We start from the raw sequence: 19,628 nt of genomic DNA, 5'->3' as shown, positions 1-19,628 counted from the left end.
CAAAACAGGACTGTAATTCTTCTTATATCATGCCTGTTATTTAGCAAAGGCCTACAGTATGTTGTCTTGCCAGTGGACATCCCAAGGTTCCCAGTGTGCCTCCTCATCCTTCTTCATTATGTTGCTATAGAGCTGTGCAGTACAGGCAGCTATTAGCCTGTTATGTCTTTCTGGAACACTTGATATTGTTTATTACCCTCGTTATTTATCCCCCTTTAAATTGCCTTCAGAGCACAACTTGTTTAGGCCAATGACTGAGGGCAGGGCCTTTCCAGATCCTCTTGATGAGCGGGGAGGAAGAGATCCTTTAATGTCCCTGACTTGGAGTCGGTGTTTAACATTCCTGCGGCAGAGGCAATTTCAGAGCATGTTTAAAAGCCATGAGCCGTCAATGGAGCAGGACAGCAGGATAGCAGGCGTGATCTCACTGATCTAATGGAGGGACACTCCCCCTGTCCTGTCCTGAGCATTCACAGTCCAGACACACACAAGCTGTCATGCTGTGTACATACGTACAGTACACAGAACTCCAGAAAATGTTTGGGTTGGTGGTAAATAAACAGGAAATGACTTTGTGATTGGAGCACATGTTGCTGTCAGCATAATTAGATTAGAGGTGCTCTGAACCAGTGTTCCAGGTCTCTCTCTCTCTCTCTCTCTGTTTAATTGGCAGCTTCATAGAGGGCTGTTGAGGGATGAGGCATATTTGGGTCTCATTGGAACAGTGGCTTTCATCCACTCAGGTGGTCCTCGTTGATTGTAATCGGCCAGTAGAGGATGTCAGGATGGAATGAACCAGACCCTCTGGACTGCAGCTCTCCTCTCCACTGTCTCAGCACACAGCCATGCATGATTAAATGCAATATTATTTTCTGCTTTTTTCATCCTCCCTCCCTGTTTCTTGTTTCTTCCCATCTTTCCCTCCCTCCCGTTCGCTGTCCACCCACTTTTCTTCTCTGTGATTCTCCCTCCATCAATCCCCTCGCTTTCTCTTTCTCTCTCTCTCTCTCTCTCTCTCTCTCTCTCTCTCTCTCTCTCTCTCTCTCTCTCTCTCTCTCTCCAGGGAGTCATGTGAGTTTGAGGATGCTGCCAGCCTGGCCTCTTCGTACCCATCCTCTCACACAGAGAATGGCACTGTTTCCACAGAGACCCGCAGCAGCCGGCCCAGCTCCAAAAGCACTTTAGAGGAGAACGCCTATGAGGACATAGTGGGTAAGCATGGTGCTGTGTCTGGATACCTCAGGATAACTCAGGATAACTCAGCCTGACCTGCAACACTTACTGATGCATTGTAATTCAGTGAATCAGGATTGTTGAAAGCCAAACTCTGTTAGTGACTGCTGATGCAAGCAGTAATTCCAAAATCCTTTCACACACTTGGTAGATTTCTAGAGAAGTCTGATTGTTGGCCACTCTTTCATATTCTCACACTCTCAGCTGCCAAGTAGACTGGATTGTCTTTATTCTGAAGGATGGCATGAAGACGTGTGCTGCTTTCTGGTTTCACCATCAACTCCTAATTGTTATGGACTGATAACAAGTATTTCTTTATATGCTGAAAGCTCTGTGTGTCTGTCTCCACACAATGGTTATGTGGGAGCCAGCAACAACAGATGGGTTATATATTGCTAGCTGGCCTTCCCCTGGTTAAAAGGAATTTGACAGTCATGGGGTACATTTATACCCCATCTGCTTTCTATTGGACAATCCCAAATAGTTGACTGAAAAACTCTCAGGGCTTTTCAAAAATCAATGCTAGATTTATACTTCATATTCCTGCTTTATGTTTATTCAGCCCTGTATGGTTATGTAAAGAAAATATGATCATCACTCACTCTTCATCATCAGGCCATTCCTCGAGACAAAGAATGGCACTCCTCCGTTTACTGGATTAAATTGTAAGATTACTCTGTGGCTCGGGAAAATGTCAACTTGATATGCCTCAGCTAAAGCCCAGACCTAGCACTAAAGCTAATTTCACATAAATCAAGGGTTCGACAGTCTCACAAGGAATTGTTTTCACAAAATTGGGGGAATATCTATCCTCTAACAAGGACTTTTGGTAACATGGAAAACTACAATATCACGGTATAAGCAAGACCAACTCTAATTTCTCTGTATTGAGGGTGACAAAGTACAAATGTATGCCAAATTCCTTTCCAGTAGTAAACGTCCTGAGGACTGTGGACAGTGAAAAGGCTGGTTCTCCTGAGGTGCTTCATGTGGCAGCGATGTCTGTCACGTCTTGCCCGGCCATTCTCGGCCCCTCCACTATAAATCTCCTTCCTGCTCATCAGGCTTGAATGTGAGACCCAGTAAAAGAATGGGGGCTGACATGTTTTTAGTTGGAAATTAGAGATTGAGTGTTGGTTAAAATATGTTTGTAGCCTTTGAGCATTTGTTTTGCAAGCACATGGGTCAAATTAAGACTGGAATGGCCACATTTCTCCCTCATACATGGTTAACTCTCTTACTCTATTCGTCCTCTATGGCATTTTATTCAGTCTCTGAAGATGACCAATGGTTCCAGGCAGAGCATGAATCGGTGGCCGCGAGGGGACCCGGGGGACTTTCATGCGTACCCCAAAAAAGAGTCCATTGTTTGCCGGTCGAACACTTCGATGCGGTCGAAGGCATTTTGGCTGAATCATGATTAGTTACAGAAAAATACATTGCCTCTGTGAGCTGTTCCTCCCCAGTGATTCTGGCTGCTCCAGTCTGAAATAGGCCTAGCTGGCTCTGATCGCGGCATGGAATGGCGGTCTCCACCACCGCTAAGCAGCGGTTTACAGGTCAGATGTTCCGTTGGAGGCAGCAGCTACAGCAGTGGGAGATAAGCCATGTTCTAGTCCCTTTCCGCTCGTATTTCAACGTGTAGCAGCCCAGACACTTTGGACTCAGACACACACAGCCCTTCTCGAAGCATTTAATCAACTATGTGAGGAGATCATTGCTGTCTGAGGCAGTAGCCCACTAACAATGAGTACATTAAATAAATAGACTTCTCAAAATCAAATCACATTTAATTTGCCACATGCGCTGGATACAACTGGTGTAGACTTTACCATGGAATGCTTGCTTACGAGACCTAATAAAAGAAAATAAAATACACAAGAATGGAGCTATATACAGGAAGTACCAGTACCAGTACCACATCAATGTGCAGAGGTATGTGGTATTTGAGGTAGATATGTACCTGAAGGCAGGGTAAAGTGCCTAGTCATCATGATAGATAATAAGAAGACTAAAATATAGAACAGAGTTCAGCAGCATATGATGCGTGTGTGTGTGTGCGTGTGTGTGTGAATGTGTGTGGGTTTTGTGTTGGAGTGTATATGAGTGAGTGTGTATGTATATGGATGGTCTGTGTATATATAGTCTAGTGAGTGTGTATATGGTGTGTGTATATATAGTCTAGTGAGTGTGAATATGGTGTGTGTATATATAGTCTAGTGAGTGTGAATATGGTGTCTATATATAGTCTAGTGAGTGTGAATATGGTGTCTACATATAGTCTAGTGAGTGTGTATATGGTGTGTATATATAGTCAAGTGAGTGTGAATATGGTGTGTATATATAGTCTAGTGAGTGTGAATATGGTGTCTATATACAGTGGGGCAAAAAAGTATTTAGTCAGCCACCAATTGTGCAAGTTCTCCCACTTCAAAATATGAGAGAGGCCTGTAATTTTCATCATAGGTACACTTCAACTATGACAGACAAAATGAGAAAAAAAATCCAGAAAATCACATTGTAGGATTTTTTATGAATTTATTAGCAAATTATGGTGGAAAATAAGTATTTGGTCACCTACAAACAAGCAAGATTTCTGGCTCTCACAGACCTGTAACTTCTTCTTTAAGAGGCTCCTCTGTCCTCCACTCGTTACCTGTATTAATGGCACCTTTTTGAACTTGTTATCAGTATAAAATACACCTGTCCACAACCTCAAACAGTCACACTCCAAACTCCACTATGGCCAAGACCAAAGAGCTGTCAAACGACACCAGAAACAAAATTGTAGACCTACACCAGGCTGGGAAGACTGAATCTGCAATATGTAAGCAGCTTGGTTTGAAGAAATCAACTGTGGGAGCAATTATTACGCAATGGAAGACATTCAAGACCACTGATAATCTCCCTCGATCTGGGGCTCCACGCAAGATCTCACCCCGTGGGGTCAAAATGATCACAAGAACGGTGAGAAAAAATCCCAGAACCACACGGGGGGACCTAGTGAATGACCTGCAGAGAGCTGGGACCAAAGTAACAAAGCCTACCATCAGTAACACACTACGCCGCCAGGGACTCAAATCCTGCAGTGCCAGACGTGTCCCCCTGCTTAAGCCAGTACATGTCCAGGCCCGTCTGAAGTTTGCTAGAGAGCATTTGGATGATCCAGAAGAAGATTGGGAGAATGTCATATGGTCAGATGAAACCAAAATAGAACTCTTTGGTAAAAACTCAACTCGTTGTGTTTGGAGGACAAAGAATGCTGAGTTGCATCCAAAGTACACCATAACTACTGTGAAGCATGGGGGTGGAAACATCATGCTTTGGGGCTGTTTTTCTGCAAAAGGACCAGGATGACTGATCCGTGTTAAGGAAAGAATGAATGGGGCCATGTATCTTGAGATTTTGAGTAAAAACCTCCATCCATCAACAAGGGCATTGAAGATGAAACGTGACTGGGTCTTTTAGCATGACAATGATCCCAAACACACCGCCCGGGCAACGAAGGAGTGGCTTCGTAAGAAGCATTTCAAGGTCCTGGAGTGGCCTAGCCAGTCTCCAGATCTCAACCCCATAGAACATTTTTGGAGGGAGTTGAAAGTCCGTGTTGCCCAGCAACAGCCCCAAAACATCACTGCTCTAGAGGAGATCTGCATGGAGGAATGGGCCAAAATACCAGCAACAGTGTGTGAAAACCTTGTGAAGACTTACAGAAAACGTTTGACCTCTGTCATTGCCAACAAAGGGTATATAACAACGTATTGAGAGAAACTTTTGACCAAATACTTATTTTCCACCATAATTTGCTAATAAATTCATAAAAAATCCTACAATGTGATTTTCTGGATTTTTTTTCTCATTTTGTCTGTCATAGTTGAAGTGTACCTATGATGAGAATTACCTCTCTCATCTTTTTAAGTTGGAGAACTTGCACAATTGGTGGCTGACTAAATACTTTTTTGCCCCACTGTATGTCTACATACACCTTAGCCAAATACATTTAAACTCTGTTTTTCACAATTCTTGACATTTAATCTTAGTAAAAATTCCCTGTTTTAGTTCAGTTAGGATCGCCACTTTATTTTAAGAATGTGAAATGTCAGAATAATAGTAGAGAGTGATTTTTTTCAGCTTTTATTTCTTTCATCACATTCCCAGTGGGTCAGAAGTTTACATACACTCAATTAGTATTTGGTAGCATTGCCTTTAAATTGGTATTTGGTAGCATTGCCTTTAAACTTGGGTCAAACGTTTCGGGTAGCCTTCCACAAGCTTCCCACAATAAGTTGGGTGAATTTTGGCACATTCCTCCTGACAGAGCTGGTGTAACTGAGTCAGGTTTGTAGGCCTCCTTGCCCACACATTTTCTATAGGATTGAGGTCAGGGCTTTGTGATGGCCTCTCCAATACCTTGACTTTGTTGTCCTTATGCCATTTTGCCACAACTTTGGAAGTATGCTTGGGGTCATTGTCCATCTGGAAAACCCATTTGCGAGCATGCTTTAACTTCCTGACTGATGTCTTGAGATGTTGCTTCAATATATCAACATCATTTTCCCTCTCATGATGCCATCTATTTTGTTAAATGCACCATTTTGCAGTCCCTCCTGCAGCAAAGCACCCCCACAACATGATGCTGCCAGCCCCGTGCTTCACGGTTGGGATGGTGTTCTTTGGCTTGCAAGGCTCTCCCTTTTTCTTCCAAACATAACAATGGTCATTATAGCCAAACAGTTCTAATTTTTAATTATTTGTAATTTTTTTTACCCCCTTTTCTCCCCAATTTTGTGGTATCCAATTGTTAGTAGCTACTATCTTGTCTTATTGCTACAACTCCCGTACGGGCTCGGGAGAGACGAAGGTTGAAAGTCATGCGTCCTCCGATACACAACCCAACTATGCCGCACTGCTTCTTAACACAGCGCGCATCCAACCCGGAAGCCAGCCACACCAATGTGTCAGAGGAAACACCGTGCACCTGGCAACCTTGGTTAGCGTGCACTTGGCCGGTAGGGATATCCTTGTCTCATCGCGCACCAGCGACTCCTGCGGCGGGCCGGGCGCAGTGCACGCTAACCAAGGTTGAATAAAAATAAAAATAATTAAAAATTAGAACTGTTTGGCTATAATGACCATTGTTATGTTTGGAAGAAAAAGGGAGTTTGACCCAAGTTTAAAGGCAATGCTACCAAATACTAATTGAGTGTATGTAAACTTCTGACCCACTGGGAATGTGATGAAAGAAATAAAAGCTGAATAAAATCATTCTCTCTACTATTATTCTGACAAAAATAATAGTAGAAAGTACGATCTTTGTCCCCATGTGCAGTTGCAAACCGTAGTCTGGCTTTTTTATGGCGGTTTTGGAGCAGTGGCTTCTTCCTTGCTGAGCATCCTTTCAAGTTATGTCGATATAGGAATCGTTTTTCTGTGGATATAGATACTTTTGTACCGGTTTTCTCCAGCATCTTCACAAGGCCCTTTGCTATTGTTCTGGAATTGATTTGCACTTGTCACACCAAAGTACGTTAATCTCTAGGAGACAGAACGCAACTCCTTCCTGAGCGGTATGATGGCTGCGTGGTCCCATGGTGTTTATACTTGCGTACTATTGTTTGTACAGATGAATGTGGTACCTTCAGGCGTTTGGAAATTGCTCCCAAGGATGAACCAGACTTGTGGAGGTCTACAAATTGTTTTCTGAGGTCTTGGCTGATTTCTTTTGATTTTCCCATGATGTCAAGCAAAGAGGCACTGAGTTTTAAGGTAGGCCTTGAAATACATCCACAGGTACACCTGCAATTGACCCACAAACTTCTGACCCACTGGAATTGTGATATAGTGAATTATAAGTGAAATAATCTGTCTGTAAACAATTGTTCTTGTTCTTGTTACTTACAACCTCATGCTAATCGCATTAGCTTACGTTAGATCAACCATCCCGTGGACGGGACACCGATCCCTAAGAAGATTTATGGTATAAATGGTTATATTATGACAAGCTATAGTTTGATTAGCGTAGTGCCACTGGGAATAGGTTTCCTGTCTGGTGAATCAGGTTCTGTACACAACAGTGACTCAGCAGTAATGGATTATGTCTGCGTCATCAACCCCAAGCTGAACTGAGTCTGTCTAACATCATTGTCACCAGTGGTGGTGGTGAGGTAAAATGGCCTCCCTGGCCTGTCTGTCTGATCCAGATTATCTCTGCTCTAACACTGCCTGGGAATCTGCTGACTGGAATAATGATGCTTTGTTTTGTCTATGTAATCATACATGTATACTGTAGTTTTTAGCGTTTTTGAGGTATGAGTGTTAAACAACTTAGATTCCAAAAATACTACATATATCTCCCAACAAATTTGGCCCATGTGGTCACAAGCCTTCTCTGAAGGATGTACACTGTACAGTTACAGCATGGTTTGTGGTGCCACCAAACGTTTAGACAGATCTCAAGCCCGTTTTGGAACATCTCTGTTTATTACATGAATGACTGGTGCCACTGTAGCAGCCACTCGATGGCGAGGGACATTCTGTCCATAGCCCTTTTATGGGGTAATCCCATCCTGACATTGTGTCGATAGTCTGTCCTCTGTCTCGCTCTAGAGAGAGCCTATTGTGTAAACAGATGCCGAGTCACAGTGTGGGTGCAGCCAGGTCAGGAGAGGTATGTGTGTGTGTGTGTGTGTGTGTGTGTGTGTGTGTGTGTGTGTGTGTGTGTGTGTGTGTGTGTGTGTGTGTTTGTGTGTGTGTGTGTGTGTGAGAGAGAATGTGTGTGTGTTTGGATGTGAGTAACCACAGCAGTTGATTCGTACCCTCCAGTGCGTCAGAAGCCATGGAGACATATCATCATCCCAGCAGGCTGTCATTACTCTGCTTCAGTGGAATGGGGTCCAGAGCACTGAGACGTCAGTCAGTCCAGCCCTAGAGCTGGACCATACAGGCAAACATCCATATCGCGATAAATTTCCTGAATTGATGTGATAATGATAAATATAACAATAGTTTATAACAATGTGCATGCATCACAGTATATTTGTTTATATTACCCTTAAAACTACTACTAGAAGTTTGATGGTTGTAGCCATCAATTATCCCATTAACAATCACACATATTAGTAAACTTATTTAATTTCAAACTTCACATTTCTCTAGTATACGCTACTTATTGTAATGAACAATATCAGCAAACTGCCTGAGATAAGTGATTGGTATGGTCAGTCTCAATTTTCAGTTTACGGTCCCAGCTATACCCAGGCTTGTTATTGTATTCATCAGCTCTGGTAATACATAGGGAGGGAAGAGCCCAGTCTGACTGGACTTTCATTTTTAGTATGACATGGCAGAATGCTCTGATGATCTCACTAAGATGGTTCATAAATAGGCAATAAATGATGAACCCCTTTTAACAGAACAGATACCTTTAACAGATACATTTAGCACAGTTTAACGTTGGCCTTCAAGGTGTTCCTCCAGTTTATAGGATTCTCTTCCATCATTGAGATGCTGAAGTGTAGATTTAGTGTAGTGCTCGTCTTTCACTGCAAGTGTTTTCCCACATGCCTTTCGACACCATCTGGCTCTGTTTTCCTTTTTAGTGCAGTTCTTTCGTTTTCTCACAACCTTTTCAGACCCAGCTGAAATGCTATTCTCAGAGCACGTCTGGATGGACATGGGCAGTGGTGTTATACAAGTTTTTATACATGCTGGCTGGCCCTTTTCCAAGTGACATCAGTGAAAGCAGTGCTGTGTGAGATTCCCGTCAGTGTGCAGTGGAAAAACCCAAAACTCTTTGTGCAACACCTCTGAAATGTTGAGTGAACATTTCTACATCAACAGTCTCATTGAAAGGATGTGAGAATGAAGTTCAGTGATACCTGAGAGGAGGAGGATGTCCCGCTCCGCTCCTCCCCTTCGCCTCCCACAGCAGACAGCCTGCATACTCCGGCCATGACTCACCACTAGCAGCCCAGTGTCCGGGAGTCTCGGCACAGTGCAGTCGGTCAGGGGCCAGCGGGGCCGCCGGGGCCCTGGGCCAACAGTAACTGTTTAAAGAGACAGTACATTTGGGCATTGTAGCAGCCAGCTGAGAGTGACCTTTAACCTGGCCCCTGCATGACTTATTTGATCTGAGCACCACCACGGGGAGCCTCTCTCCTGCCCCCAACTCCCTCTCCTGCCCCCCGTCATCTCACACAGACTCTGGCCTGAAGCCCCTCTGGCTTTGTCTTGTCTAGTCAAATACCTTCCTTCTCCCTGAACCTTAACATATCCTTCTGAACAGCTGCTGCTGTTATCTTAGACCTTAATCTGTTTTTTTAATGTCGTCACACAGAGAAGGAGAACCCGTACGAGGACGTGGACCTGAAGAGGAGGAGTTTGGGTCGGAAGAACCGCTTGGTACCGGAAAGCAGCCGGACCTGGACCTCCCAGAAACTCAACTCACCTCCTCAGGTAACCCAGCTAGCTAGCAGAACTGAGGTATTTTCCTGCAGTAAAATTCTCCCTCAGACTGGAGTTAGAGCTCTGAAACCTGGACAGGATCCTCCAATAATCTTATTTCACAGCTAGATTTCTCATTATTTGCGCTACAGAAGCCTTTTGATGTGTTGAAACCTGGTGGAGTTCCAGTAAAATACTGTCAGTCTGCCTGGAAATGTAGGTTTGGCTCTGCTGCTTTAATATGGATGGGCACTGTCTCGTCGTAGGAAAGATGATTTAGAATTTCCTTGTGTTCAACTGGGAATGAGGTCACTGTGCGGTGAGGAAAATATATTGTATTATTGGGTATGATTACTTATTGTCATGACAAAAACCTCAGTCAATCCCAGACCAAACCAAGGTCCATTGCGTCATCCTATGGGCCCTGGTCAGAAATAGTGCACTATAAAGAGAATAGGTTGCCATCTGGGATACAGCCTCAATATTGTCCTCTCTCTCCCCCTCCACAGCTGCCCTCTAAGCCCAGTAGCCAGTCCCTGCGCCTCTCTGGTCCCACAGACAAGAAGAGTCACCGGGCATCCCGCCTGTCCAAGCGACACAGCCATGATGACATGCTGCTGCTGCCGCCCCATCTGGGGGTCTCTCCCTCCCCCTGCTGCCTGCTGGATGACAGCCTGAGCAGCGCCAGCGACACCCTGGCCTCCCGTAGGCACCGGAGGATCCCCAAGGTACAATATAAAACACTCCAGGCTGTAGGAATGAACCTGTTCTCTCCATGATGATCTCCTCAAGGACTATTTTATTCTTGCAAGCCATGTATCTACGGGGCCATGCATCTACCTGGAAGGCAAAATGAAGATGGATTTGCTGTAGACAAATGTATTTCTTTTGAATAATTCCTAAATGGACTGTTTCCGAAACTCTTTGCTGATTCTGTTCATTCTTTGTTTTAAACACAAGCCATATCCCAGGGATAGTTCTGGACATGCAGAGAGAGAGAGAGCACCGAGAAGGATTTTATGTCTATCTCTTCCTCCTCCCACACATTGAATGGAGCCAACTTTGAAGAGCTTCACCACAGGAGATCAGATAGTCCTCTACTGTAGGTTGTACAGACACTGAGCTTCCCCTTCCCTTTCACTGTTTACAGATTGTCCAGAGAATCAACTCCATTTACTCTACCAAGAGAGGGAAGAAGAGGCTGAAGAAGCTGTCCTTGTCAAATATTGAGACGGCATCTCTGAGAGGTACATAGGGGCTCCTCCCTTCCTTCTCTCCATCCACTGTCTGGATCAGGGAGTAAATATTTGGGCCTTCCCCAGTCATCTCATCTGTATGGCATAAACATAGTTGTAGAGTTGACCCCTGACCCTAAACAAACCTTTTTTCTCTCTCCGATCTGTTTACAGATGACAACAGTGAGAGCGAGAGCGACTCTGATGACAGGTTCAAAGGTGAGAGGTCACAGTATGCAGTTGAAGCTCAGTCCCTGGAGAACAATGGTGCACTTGGTCTATAGCTGTCTGTTCAAATACAAATCAAATTGTATTTGTCACATACACATGGTTAGCAGATAATAATGTGAGTGTAGCGAAATGCTTGTGCTTCTAGTTCTGACAATGCAGTAATAACCAACGAGTAATCTAACTAACAATTCCACAACAACTACCTTATACACACAAGTGTAAAGGGATGAAGAATATGTACATAAAAATATATGAATGAGTGATGGTACAGAACGGCATAGGCAAGATGCAGTAGATGGTATAGAGTACAGTATATACATATAAGATGAGTAATGTAGGGTATGTAAACATAAAAGTGGCATCGTTTAAAGTGGCTAATGATACATGCATTACATAAAGATGGCAAGATGCAGTAGATGGTGTAGGGTACAGTATATACATATGAGATGAGTAATGTAGGGAATGTAAACATTATATTAAGTGGCATTGTTTAAAGTGGCTAGTGATACATTTTACATCCATATTAAAGTGGCTGGAGTTGAGTCAGTATGTTGGCAGCAGCCACTCAATGTTAGTGGTGGCTGTTTAACAGTCTGAAGGCCTTGAGATAGAAGCTGTTTTTCAGTCTCTCGGTCCCAGCTTTGATGCACCTGTACTGACCTCGCCTTCTGGATGATTGCGGGGTGAACAAGCAGTGGCTCAGGTGGTTGTTGTCCTTGATGATCTTTATGGCCTTCCTATGACATCGCGTGGTGTAGGTGTTCTGGAGTGCAGGTAGTTTGCCCCCGGTGATGCATTGTGCAGACCTCACTACCCTCTGGAGAGTCTTACGATTGTGGAGCAGTTGCCGTACCAGGTGGTGATACAGCCCAACAGGATGCTCTCGATTGTGCATCTGTAAAAGTTTGTGAGTGCTTTTGGTGACAAGCCAAATTTCTTCAGCCTCCTGAGGAGGCCGCTGCGCCTTCTTCACGACGCTGTCTGTGTGGGTGGACCAATTCAGTTTGTCCGTGATGTGTATGCAGAGGAACTTAAAACTTACTACCCTCTCCACTACTGTCCCGTCGATGTGGATAGGGGGGTGCTCCCTCTGCTGTTCCTGAAGTCCACGATCATCTCCTTTGTTTTGTTGACGTTGAGTGTGAGGTTATTTTCCTGACACCACACTCCGAGGGCCCTCACCTCCTCCCTGTAGGCTGTCTCGTCGTTGTTGGCAATCAAGCCTACCACTGTAGTGTTGTCTGCAAACTTGATGATTGAGTTGGAGGCGTGCGTGGCCACGCAGTCGTGGGTGAACAGGGAGTACAGGAGAGGACTCAGAACGCACCCTTGTGGGGCCCCAGTGTTGAGGATCAGCGGGGTGGAGATGTTGTTACCTACCCTCACCACCTGAGGGCGGCCCATCAGGAAGTCCAGTACCCAGTTGCACAGGGCGGGGTTGAGACCCAGGGTCTCGAGCTTGATGATGAGTTTGGAGGGTACTATGGTGTTAAATGCTGAGCTGTAGTCGATGAACAGCATTCTCACAAAGGTATTCCTCTTGTCCAGATGGGTTAGGGCAGTGTGCAGTGTGGATGCGATGGCGTCGTCTGTGGACCTATTGGGGCGGTAATGTAGGGAATGTAAACATTATATTAAGTGGCATTGTTTAAAGTGGCTAGTGATACATTTTACAGCAAATTGGAGTGGGTCTAGGGTGTCAGGTAGGGTGGAGGTGATATGGTCCTTGACTAGTCTCTCAAAGCACTTCATGATGACGGAAGTGAGTGTTACGTGGTAGTCGTTTAGCTCAGTTACCTTAGCTTTTTTGGGAACAGGAACAATGGTGGCCATCTTGAAGCATGTGGGAACAGTAGACTGGGATAAGGATTGATTGAATATGTCCGTAAACACACCAGCCAGCTGGTCTGCGCATGCTCTGAGGACGTGGATGGGGATGCCGTCTGGGCCTGCAGCCTTGCGAGGGTTAACACGTTTAAATGTTTTACTCACGTCGGCTGCAGTGAAGGAGAGTCCACAGGTTTTGGTAGCGGGCCGTGTCAGTGGTATTGTATTGTCCCCAAAGCGAGCAAAGAAGTTGTTTAGTCTGTCTGGGAGCAAGACATCCTTGTCCACGACGGGTCTGGTTTTCTTTTTGTAATCCGTGATTGACTGTAGACCCTGCCACATACCTCTTGTGTCTGAGCCGTTGAATTGCGACTCTACTTTGTCTCTATACTGACACTTAGCTTGTTTGATTGCCTTGCGGAGGGAATAGCTACACTGTTTGTATTCGGTCATGTTTCCGGTCACCTTGCCCTGGTTAAAAGCAGTGGTTCACGCTTTCAGTTTCGCGCGAATGCTGCCATCAATCCACGGTTTCTGGTTTGGGAATGTTTTAATAGTTGCTGTGGGTACAACATCGCTGATGCACTTGCTAATAAACTCACTACCGAATCAGCATAGTCATCAATGTTGTTGTTTGACGCAGTGTGGAACATATCCCAATCCACGTGATCGAAGCAATCTTGAAGCATGGAATCAGATTGGTCCGACCAGCGTTGAACAGACCTGAGCGTGGGAGCTTCCTGTTTTAGTCTCTGTCTATAGGCTGGGAGCAACAAAAGGGAGTCGTGGTCAGCTTTTCCAAAAGGAGGGCAGGGGAGGGCCTTATATGCGTCGCGGAAGTTAGAATAACAATGATCCAGGGTTTTACCAGCCCTGGTAGCACAATCAATATGCTGGTAGAATTTAGGGAGTCTTGTTTTCAGATTAGCCTTGTTAAAATCCCCAGCTACAATGAATGCCGCCTCAGGATATGTGGTTTCCAGTTTACATAGAGTCAAATAAAGTTTGTTTAGGGCCGTCGATGTGCTTGGGGGGGAATATATGCGGCTGTGATTATAATCGAAGAGAATTCTCTTGGTAGATAATGCGGTCGACATTTGATTGTGAGGAATTCTAAGTCAGGTGAGCAGAAGGACTTGAGTTCCTGTATGTTGTTTCGATCACACCACGTCTCGTTTATCATAAGGCATACCCTCCCGCCCCTCTTCATACCAGAAAGATGCTTGTTTCTGTCAGCGCGATGCTTGAAGAAACCAGCTGGCTGTACCGACTCCGATAGCGTGTCTCGAGTGAGCCATGTTTCCGTGAAGCAAAGAACGTTACAGTCTCTTATGTCTCTCTGGAATGCTACCCTTGCTCGGATTTTATCAACCTTGTTGTCAAGAGACTGGGCATTGACGAGTAGTATGCTTGGGAGCGGTGCGCGATGTGCCCGTCTCCAGAGCCTGACCAGAAGACAGTTTTACGGCGACGTTGGTTTCGTTCGCCTGCTGGGATTCGATCCATTGTCCTGGGTGGTGGGCAAAACACAGGATCCGCTTCAGGAAAGTTGTATTCCTGGTCGTAGTGATGGTGAGTTGACGTTGCTCTTATATCCAGTAGTTCCTCCCGACTGTATGTAATAAAACCTAAGATTACCTGTATACAAGCAGCGCACATCTCTGTTTTGACAAGTCGGTGTTTGGAACGAGACATCGATCAAGTGACTTGTGACCAAAGGGACCACAGAAATGTAACGAAAGGCAAAATAAAGATGTAATGGATGTGCTATAGAATATACAACTGTCATTCTTTTGAATAAATACTAAATGCACTGTGTTCGAACTCATTGCTGATTCTGTTCATACTCTGTTTTAAACACAAGCCATCTGTGATGACAGTTATGGTGAACTATAAGGTTTGTACTTCTCTCTAATCTGTGTTTAGGTTGTTATGTGTTGGACTGTGTGAGGATAAACATGTGTGAGTATAGAGGTTTAATCAGTGTGTTGAAACACAGCTAACGTTTTAAATCCGGTTAAGTTTTGGTTCCCAGAATGCTTTTGGTAGGTTAGAGATAACAATCATTTAACCTCCATTTTTTTGGTTTTCAAAGCATTTTATGATTTAAAAAAAATCCCAGGAACCGCCTGGCAACTTTTCAGGGTTTCTTGAATGTTTGCTTTCCTTTTACATCGTAACATGGTTTTGGAAACATCATGCTTGACTAAATATGTTCCAATAATGTTTGGAGAACATTCTCTCATTATGCTCTTTCTCAACCTAAGGGGAATCCAATGGTAACATTTAATTAGTTATGGGAATGTGTCTTGTTATCTGGGAAGTGAATGTTGGACTGTAAGCTCTTTGTCAGACTGCATGGTTTGTAGTGCTTTATTAGCTTTGAGTGCTGTCAGTTGTGTGTAGTACACCGTGTTTGTCAATACAACCCTGTACTGAAGGTTGAACTGTCCATATCCCTCTCTCTTCTCTCCCCAGCCCACACCCAGAGGCTGCTGAAGCTGCAGTCAATGCTGAGGAGGGCCCCTAGCTACCGCACACTGGAGCTGCAGCTGATTGAGTGGCAGGAGAGGGAGCTGTTTGAGTACTTTGTGGTGGTGTCCCTCAAGAAGAAGCCCACCAAAAACTCCTTCTTTCCCGAAGTCACCTACCAGTTCCCCAAGGTAAGGGACCAACCAAACTGTATTCTGGCCCCTCGGGCCCCTTGGTCATGGGTCAGACAGCAGTGTCAAGTCCCTTAATTAAGTGAGAGAAAGGATTTAAACAGGAAGGGATCCTGGTAGATAACTGTTTCTTCTGAGACATTACTCACTGGACCTACAGAAGTATGTATGCTGAGAGCTGTGATATATGGAGGTCGGAGACCCTTACCAATGTTGTTTGCATGTTGAAATAGAATTGAAATGGCTCATTTTCATACAGAACAATATTGATTTCGGCGGTCAAAAACGTCTGTGTTATTTAATCCACTTTTAGTACCCGTTATGGCCACATTAGTCCAGCACATACAGTTCCTTCAGAAAGTATTCATACCCCTTGACTTCTTCACATTTTGTTGTGTTAAAGCCTGAATTCAAAATAATTAATAATAAAAACGTGTCCCACTCATCTACACACAATACCCCATAATGACAAAGTGAAAATAGGTTTTTAGAAATTTTAGCACATAAAAAAAAAAGCTAATACAGAAAAATCAAATTTACATAAGTATTCATACTCCTGAGTCAGTACATGTTATAATCATTACAGCTTTCTGGGTAAGTCTACTAAGAGCTTTGCACACTTGGATTGTACTTTATTTGCATATTATTATTATTTTTAATTCTTCAAGCTCTGTCAAGTTGTTTGTTGATCATTTATAGATAGCCATTTTCAAATCTTGTCATAGATTTTCAAGACGATTTAAGTCAAAACTGTAACTAAGCCACACAGGAACATTCAATGTTATCTTGGTTAGCAACTCCAGTGTATATTTGGCTTTGTGTTTTAGGTTATTGTCCTGCTGAAAGGTGAATTTGTCTCCCAGTATCTGTTGGAAAGCAGAATGAACCAGGTTTTCCTCTAGGATTTTGACTGTGCTTAGTTCTATTTCATTTATTTAAAAAAACTTGTGCAGTCCTTGCCGATGATAATTCTACCCATAACATGATGCAACCACCATGCTTGAAAATATGAAGAGTGGTACTCGGTGATGTGTTGTGTTGGATTTGCCCCAAACACAACACTTTGTATTCAGGACATGAAGTTCATTTCTTTGTCAGTTTTTCTTTAGTGCTTTATTACAAACAGGATGCATGTTTTGGAACATTTTTATTCTGTAAAGGCTTCCTTATTTTCATTTAGTTCATTTAGTCATAGGTTAGTATTGTGGAGTAACTACAGTGTTGTTGATCCATTCTCAGTTTTCTCCTATCACACCCATTAAACTCTGTAACTGTTTTAATGTCACAATTGATCTCATGGTGAAATCGCTGAGTGGTTTCCTTCCTCTCCAGCAACTGAGTTAGGAAGGACTGTAGTGACTGGCTGTATTGATACACCATCCAAAGTGTAATTAATAACTTCAACATGCGCAAAGGGATATTTAATGTCTGTTTAATGTTTTTACCCATCTACCAATTGGTGCCCTTCTCTATGAGGCATTGGAAAAAATCTCTGGTCTTTGTGGTTGAATCTGTGTTTGAAATTCACTGTTCGACTGAAGGACCTTACAGATAATTGTATGTGTGTGGTACAGAGATGAAGAAGTCATTCAAAAAATAATGTTAAACACAATTTTTGTCCATGCAACTTATGTGAGTTGTTAAGCACATTTTTACTCATGAACTTGTTTTGGCTTGCCATAACGAAGGGGTTGAATATTTATTGACTCAAGACATTTCAGCTTTTAATTTTCTATTTATTTGTAAATGTTTCTAAGAATATAATTCCGCTTTGACATTATGAGGTATTGTGTGTAGGCCAGTGACACAAAATCTAAATGTAATCCATTTTAAATTCAGACTGTGGGGTGTGAATACTTTCTGAAGGCAGTGTAGATGCAGATATTTCTGAAGAGTAGGGCCATGGCCGTAACATACGGGTTGAGGGAGTTTTCAGAGTTTATTGACAGTAAGTGGTGTAACCAGGAAACGGTTTCTATGGTAGTTAAGTGTTTACTTACTCAAAGATCTCTTTTTAAGTAATTTAAGATTTGGTTCAGTGATAGAATCCCCTGGGAGATATCAGTATGTTGGTTCTCTGCCAGAGAAAAGCCTGACCCAATGACGTCGGGGGGGAGAGGGGGGTTGGGGGTGATAAGGGGAGGAGGCGCTGACCCTGTGTGGGAGAATGCTTAGGCTGGTCATTTATTCTTACTGCAGGGGACATTTTTGGGGACCCTGTAAAGAGGACAGACTTAGTAGACTGTAAGCGTCTGGGTCTGTTTCTGACTGAGACATTTCCTGTTCCTTTCTCGTCTCGTCTCACAGCTAGAGAGGCCCACCAAGCTGATGAGGGAGGCAGAGCAGAGACTCAAAGCCATCCCCCAGTTCTGCTTTCCAGATGCCAAGGACTGGACCCCAGTGTCTGAATACAGCAGGTACAGTACAGATTCCTGTATAACCCCATTGCATCACGGAGGAAAGCTCACCACCACACTGGGGGCTTATTAATCCCATTCCTGGCCTGAACCAGATGGGTACTAATCAGTTGTGATGCACAAGCCTTCCATATATAGATTAAGGTTAAAAAACGAACACATTGATAGTATGATTAGATGTGTAAATATCAACGAGTAAAATTAAGAAGAAAACACAAAGCTGTAATGTCATTATCTTCATGAAATCCTGGTAGACTCTTACTCTCACTCCTGCTCCTGACAACATGGGTCCCTAAAACAGTCTTCTCTCTCCGCCACAGAGACTGTGCTACTTCACCAACCCTAAAGTGTGAATGAGATCCAACACTACGTTTCCTTTGATCACTGTTCAATCTCTACAATCTGTATGCTGGTTTGACTATAACAGAGACTGTGTGTGTGTGTGTGTGTGTGTGTGTGTGTGTGTGTGTGTGTGTGTGTGTGTGTGTGTGTGTGTGTGTGTGTGTGTGTGTGTGTGTGTGTGTGTGTGTTTCGGTACAGTGAGACCTTCTCGTTCATGTTGACTGGAGAGGATGGCAGCAGGAGGTTTGGGTACTGCAGGCGTCTGCTGGTAAGCAAGCCACCATTAATTCACTGGTCTCTGTTCTGTTCACACCCTGCTGAGCCAGCCCTGTTTGTTTTGACAAGGTTTTTTTCTTTCCTGTGGGACCATTGAGGTGTTATTGCATCACCAAGCTGGGTGTGAATAGGAGAGAAAGTAAATAAAGTGAATTTTAATGTCCGTATGTAACAAAGCTTGGTTGTTTTTGCCTTTCAAAACGGTCGGATGAATCTTAGTAAAACTGGACTCCTTCTGTTTCATGAGAGTTTCTCAGGGGAAGAATGCCGAAAAACAAACCATGAAATGTCTAGGTTTGTCATTGTAGAGCACAACCCGCCAGTAAGGGTTTCTAGTCATTTGAAATTTTATGACGAGCCCACAGTTCAGAAAGTATAGCTGTGTGGGATGTTGTGCTTGCTGTGATTTTTTTAATGTCACTGTTATGCCCAATAATGTGTACATTCACAAAGCGTGTATGTTTTGTAGGGTTTGTCAGTGTGTTTTAGTAGCCAACTGTATTTGTGTGTCACGTAGACTGAGATGGGGGCCATTCTTAAACTAAGTTCTGACTGTTACTTGACTGTATTGAGCTCAGTAGTTTCTGACATTAAGTAGCTGTAGATCAGACGACTCCTGATGCTGTGAGAGAGGTGAGTTTCCTCCTCTCTGGTAACCCAGCTCCTTCCTTCCCTGGTGGAAGACTAAGGAGTTGGCATGAACAACACATTCCTAAGGACTTTAACCAAGTTCCACATGCTTGATTTAATCATCCATTTGGAGAAAGCAGAGGAGAAAATTGCATACCTAATATGGACAAGTGGATCGGGATTTCTTTATATGTATGCACGTGTTCATTTGTGTGTATGTGTATGTGTGCACGTGCAGGTGTGTGTGTGTGTGTGTGTGTTTTAGATGGATAGATCCAGGAGGCCTGGTTGGCTCCAGAGTAGACTGGTCTGTGATTGTTTAGTGTGGAGGG

At 43.7% G+C, this 19,628-nt stretch overlaps 1 protein-coding gene across 4 annotated transcripts in view; it reads left to right on the top strand.

Annotated features, from left to right (window-relative positions):
- LOC139411574 (DENN domain-containing protein 2B-like) overlaps positions 1–19,628 on the top strand; it is a 73,343-nt gene that overhangs the window by 33,778 nt on the left and 19,937 nt on the right. For all 4 annotated transcript variants that reach the window (XM_071158112.1, XM_071158111.1, XM_071158113.1 and 1 more), the window contains 8 exons: positions 1,064–1,212; positions 9,569–9,687; positions 10,185–10,403; positions 10,826–10,922; positions 11,085–11,129; positions 15,447–15,631; positions 17,939–18,048; positions 18,589–18,658. In XM_071158112.1, coding sequence (XP_071014213.1) covers positions 1,064–1,212; positions 9,569–9,687; positions 10,185–10,403; positions 10,826–10,922; positions 11,085–11,129; positions 15,447–15,631; positions 17,939–18,048; positions 18,589–18,658 — 994 coding nt within the window. The remainder of the gene's footprint in view (positions 1–1,063; positions 1,213–9,568; positions 9,688–10,184; positions 10,404–10,825; positions 10,923–11,084; positions 11,130–15,446; positions 15,632–17,938; positions 18,049–18,588; positions 18,659–19,628) is intronic.

This window comes from Oncorhynchus clarkii, chromosome 6 (assembly GCF_045791955.1).
Source record: "Oncorhynchus clarkii lewisi isolate Uvic-CL-2024 chromosome 6, UVic_Ocla_1.0, whole genome shotgun sequence".
Taxonomy (NCBI): domain Eukaryota; kingdom Metazoa; phylum Chordata; class Actinopteri; order Salmoniformes; family Salmonidae; genus Oncorhynchus; species Oncorhynchus clarkii.
Note: the sequence above shows the minus strand (reverse complement) of the source record. Positions and strands in the feature narration are given on the sequence as shown.